At 31.9% G+C, this 5908-nt stretch overlaps 1 protein-coding gene across 1 annotated transcript; it reads left to right on the top strand.

Annotated features, from left to right (window-relative positions):
• The first annotated feature begins 3066 nt into the window (after positions 1-3066).
• Positions 3067-4581, top strand: LOC127252345 (acetylserotonin O-methyltransferase-like). Its single transcript, XM_051276488.1, has 2 exons — positions 3067-3974; positions 4050-4581. Exons 1-2 carry the CDS (start codon positions 3168-3170, stop codon positions 4356-4358), a joined length of 1116 nt encoding a protein of 371 aa, XP_051132445.1. The 5' UTR covers positions 3067-3167; the 3' UTR covers positions 4359-4581.
• The last annotated feature ends 1327 nt before the right edge of the window (positions 4582-5908 follow it).

Consider the following 5908-nt stretch of genomic DNA (forward strand, 5'->3'; position numbering starts at 1 on the left):
AAGAGAAAAATGAAGCCAAGAAAAGAGGTAAAAACAAAAACATCAAGTTTTGAATAGAAACCCGTACTTGGAGATTTGAAATCCGTGGCTAAGCGATGTCGATGAGGAGATTGGGGACCTGGGTTTGCTTCGCTGGTGGGAGATCGATGGAGAGGGAATGTTAAACTTAATGAGAGTCATAAGGGCAAATTAGGTAATTTGGGTACTTTACACTACAAAAAAATATCAATTTTGTAACGAGATTTTTTCGTTCTTAAATCCATTTTTTCAGTTACTAATGATATTAGAGACGGAATTCGTGATGGAATTACGTTAGCTACGTGAACTTTAGTAACGGAATTCCGTTACAAATATGCTAATTTTTTGTAGTGTTAAGAGAAGCAATCCTAATAATACTCGCTTAATCCGCACGTGCATACCAACCACCGTTATCTTTTAACGTTTAGGGGGGTTACGTGCAACGTTTCTGAAAACACAAGGGAGAACCATGCAATTTTTAAAGTATAGGAGGAAATGACGCCGAGTTTTCAAATCACATGGGGGATATAGACAGTTTTGCCAATAAATAATAAATAACCAATTTAGTTTTCTTGTTGATTGGATTAAATTAATATGATATTGATTTAATTCAATCACACATATACCAATATATTAACATATTAATGCAATATACAACATATATTTCAAAAATATATGATATAGTTCCACGTAGTACTATATATTATTGATTTTAGCAAAATAAATATATTTACATAGTACAGTAATTATATAACATATGCTCTAACATAGCACAACAAGTGATGATTTAACCCCTGAACATCCTAATCACCATAAAAAATAGGAGTAGCATATAATTGAATGTTATATTAAAAAAAAGTATTGAATTATACTTTCTTCGTCCGGGTTACTTATGCTGCTTTATTTGAATACAAAATATAAAAACAATTGTATCTCTATTTCAATTCAAAGTATCATTTTTATTACTTTTGTTTGTTCCACTAAAAAATATCAATTTTTTTATTTTAGTAAGAGTGATTGTACAGTAATGTCAAGATATCCTTAACTTTTACTTAAATTATAAATATATTATTACACGTACAATTACTTTATACATAAAGTCAAAAGATAAAAATTTCAAAATCTCTTATTTACTTTCACTGACCAATTATTTTTATCATTTTTTGTCTATCTCACTACATAGTATCATTTTTCTATTTTAAAAAAAATAATCATATATTAATATTAAAATATCTTTAAGTTTTATTTAAATTACAAACATATTATTAAACATATAATTACTTTATACATAAAGTCAAAATGCAAAAATATCAAAAACCTCTTGTACATTTTCCCTTTGAGTTGGGACATAAAAATTATTTTCTATATGTTTTTTCAATACTAATTTTCAATTACGTTTTCCAAAAAATAATAATAAACAATAAAAAGTACTTTTTTATAAAATTCAAAAAATAAAAAATATTCAAATATTCATTAAAAAAATAAAAAAATCAAATATTTAACTTATAATAATATATTATATATTTTTTACACAATTTTTCGTACCACACAACAAATATAAATTCATAAATACTTTTTTGGTGAAAAATACCGAAAAAAGATGATGGTGATGTAGAGATGTATAAAAACTTTTTATAAGTGGAAGGCCATCCACATCGCATAAGAAAAAACTCTTCTACCCTTTTATTTCCCTATCATCATTTCGTTTATACACATTAATAAAATATAAGAATATACATTTATATTTACATAAAAATTATTTATTTTTAAAAATAAATTTATATAAAAGTATATCAATATATATAATATTATGTAAATAATAAATTTTATATAATTAAAAATAAATAAAAAATATATTGCAAATATACAAAAAATAATAAAAGGAAATATTTTCAAAGTTTATCTACATAGAAAATAGAAATTATTTTAATACATTTCTTTTGGAACAAAATGCTGACATGGAGGAGGGAGAGTGTTTTCTATATGGTAGAAGCATTCGGATGTGAATGGTCCAATACACATTTTGATTACATATACTCTTGACAATATATATATATATATATATATATATTTTATTTATTTATCCCATAATAAAATATTTATTTTTTTTATAAATGTACTATCTATTTAATATTACAAATATCATTCCAATTTATAATATATTATATAAATATAATTACTTTTTTATTATACAATATTAATAAGGTTAATTTAGTATTTTTATGTTTATTTTTACTATATCACATTATAATACTAATATTTTTAAAACTCCGCGCAAAAAACAAAACTAATACATAGATATGAGATGGGGTGAGTACTAATGTTTTTTTTGCATTGTCAATTACTCCCTTATTTTCAAAATAATAGTAACATTTGAGATGGATACGAGAATTAAGAAATAATAGTATTATATTGACAGTGGATGTAGAAGTATTTTTAAAAAGACTAAAATACCCACATTTTATGAAATTATTGTGAAAAAATGAAGATAATTTTGTAAAAAAATAGAGAATTAGTTAAAAAAAAATAAAATTGAGACTATTATTTTTAGATGGATAAAAATAAAAAAATTAAATTATTATTTTGAAACGATGGAAATATAAATCTAATAAAAATCCCATAAACAAACAGGTTGTGTTTGTTTTGTATTCTGATATTTTTTTATATAAAATATAAAAAATTGCATGAATAACAATAGTATAAATATAAAAAATATGTATAATATACTTCCTCCCTCCGGTTACAAAGTATACATATTTTTATTTTGGGACGTTCAATTACAAAGTAACCATTGCATTAAATATCCTATTTTCTCCCACAAATACTCTTATTTTACATCATATTATTACTTTTATATCAAAAGGTAAAGACAAAAATATCATTACACTACTTTTAGGTATCAACTATAATTAAAATACTATTAATTTTTAAATTTAATTTAAAAAATAAATGTATACCTTGCTTAGCCAGCCGAAGAGAGTATTAATTTTTTAGAAAAAATATAGTTAAAAGAAGAAAGCCAATCTAAGCGTAGAGCCCATCCAGAATTATAAATTACAGCAACAGCAGTGGGCAGAAGCATCCACCTCTCTGTGCTCTGCACTGCAGATACGGTACCAACACCATATCAAACCACCAATCAGATCAAGATGGAAAATAAGAAGCAAGTAGCAGTTGGCGAAGAAGAAGCTGAGGAGGCTCGTGCGCAAGTGGAGATATGGCAATATGTGTTCGGGTTCACTCCAATGGCCGTAGTGAAGTGCGCCCTGGAGCTCCGAATCCCCGACGTCTTGGAAGCTCACGGCGGCGCCATGACACATTCCGACCTCTCCGCCGCTCTCGGCTGCTCGCCTTCCGTCCTCCGCCGGATTATGCGCTATTTGGTGCACCGCCGCATCTTCAGCCACCACCACCACCAGGAATCATCCCTAATCGGCTACTCCCTCACTCCCCTCTCCCGCCTCCTCCTCAAATACCGACTCCCCGCCATTAATGATACTACTACTACTAATAATACTTCCAGCCTGGCCCCGCTGCTTATGTTCGAGAGCTCTCCGGTGATGCTCGCGCCGTGGCACCGCCTCAGCGCCCGGGCACTGGACACCAGGGCGTCGCCATTTGCGGCTGCACACGGCGGCGATATATGGGCCTACGTGGCGGCAAATCCGTCCCACAGCAAGCTGCTTGACGATGCAATGTCCTGCCACGCTAGCCTCTTCGTGTCCACCATAACTCAGTGCTACCCGGAGGCCTTCCAGGGGCTGTCGTCGGTTGTCGACGTCGGCGGCGGCGACGGCACTGCTCTCCGTGTTCTGACCGCAGCCTTTCCCGCCATTCGCGGAATCAATTTGGACCTCCCGCACGTGGTGTCGGAGGCTCCTCCCTCCGAGGGGATAGAGCACGTGGCCGGCGACATGTTCCAAATGGTTCCCAAGGCCGATGCGGCTTTTCTCATGGTACGTGTGTACCTCGTAGATTATAACATTAGTAATTAAATAACTAATTAATCAATGGTATTGTTAAAAATGAAGTGGGTGCTGCACGATTGGAACGACGAGGAGTGCATTCAGATACTGAGCAAGTGTCGGGAGGCGATTCCCAAGGGCAGAGGGAAGGTGATAGTGGCGGAGGCTGTGATCAGCGACCAACATGTGAGCGAGGAGGACAGCAAGTACGAGGATGTGCGTCTGGCTCTGGACATGGTGATGCTCGCGCACACCGAGACCGGTAAGGAGAGGACACTGCAAGAATGGGATTACGTCATCAAACAAGCTGGATTCACTAGCTACACTGTGAAGCACATTGAATCAGTCGTCTCTATTATCGAGGCGTATCCATAGATGACGACCACGACTGGTCTGCCTGAATCTGAATCTGAATCTGAATCTTGGTGGGTAGATCGGATCGATCATCATGTATCACGTGGACCTGCATTATTGCCATTGTCTTCTCGCTACTGCAGCATATCAATTAAATTATTAATGTTTAAGTTATTATTTTCGATTTCGTACCTGTATTAATAATAATTAATATTAAACCTATATGTAACGTATGGGTTGTGAACCTCGTCCAGTCCATCTCTCATCTGTTCTGCCTTTATTTTATTTTATTTTAGGTAGCGTTTTCGATATAATTAATGAAGCTACCAGGTGGCCTAGTTGGATTAATTATATCATACGCTCGCTACCGGAGAGTATTGATTCAGGTGGTCTAGTTGGATTAATACCCAAGATTCGGGTTCTGCCCCATATCCTATCCGTAATCCCCACGTAGGGATAGGAATAGGCAGATTGTCTATTAGGGCCAACCTTTAATCCCCACATAGGGATAGGAATAGTCCAATTGTCCATTAGGGTCAACGGCCGGTCTACGTAAGGTCTAATCTGATATGATCTATTTACTATAAAAGTTAAGTCTTAAATTTTTTTTATTTAAATAGAACAAATTTAGATTTAAATTTTATTTTTTTAAATTAACAGGTCAGTCTATTTAATATTATTATTTTTTATCAAAATATTTTTATAATTATATATTAAAAATAATTTTCTATCTAATAATAATATTTATTAAATAATTTTAATTACAAATTTATTACAAAAAATAAAATTTTTTAACTTTTGTATCTATTAAATAATTGTTAATATTTTATTTATTTTTCTAATTAAATTTGCAGATAAATAAATAAATAAATAAATAAATAAAAATATTCTGTAGTTTTTTAAATAGACTAGTAGGTTAGGCTCAAATTTTAAATTTTTTTTTTTCAGATTTATAGGCCAAATATTTTTAAAAGAGACCAGATCTATTTAGTCAAATTTGACCTATTTTCATCCCTACGCCCACCACCCACACCCACTCCCTACACCCATCCCTACCGCACATTGTATATATATACAATATATATAATATATAAATATAAATAATGTATATCACATATATATTATTTGTATATATATATATAACCTTTTCAGAAGAGCTCAGCATATGAGAAGTAGAAAAGAAACCCCATCCATGTGTGTTTGTCTGACAGATTAGATTGGGTTAGGCCAAATATTTTTAAAACAGACCAGATTTATTTAACCAAAGTTGGCCTATTTTCATCCCTACGCCCACCACGCACACCCACCCCCTGCACCCATCCCTACCTCACATTGTATATATATACAATATATAATATATAAATATAAATAATGTATACCACATATATATTATTTGTATATATATATACAACTTTTTGAGAAGAGCTCAGCATATGAGAAGTAGAAAAGAAGCCCATCCATGTGTGTTTGTCTGAGAGATTAGATTGTGTGTTTGTCTGAGAGATTGGATTTTGAGATTGATTTAAATAGTAAAATTTTAATAGTAATAGTTGTATAATGTGATATAAATA

Source organism: Andrographis paniculata, unplaced genomic scaffold, assembly GCF_009805555.1.
Source record: "Andrographis paniculata isolate CXL003 unplaced genomic scaffold, ASM980555v1 Contig46END, whole genome shotgun sequence".
Classification (NCBI taxonomy): Eukaryota; Viridiplantae; Streptophyta; class Magnoliopsida; order Lamiales; family Acanthaceae; genus Andrographis; species Andrographis paniculata.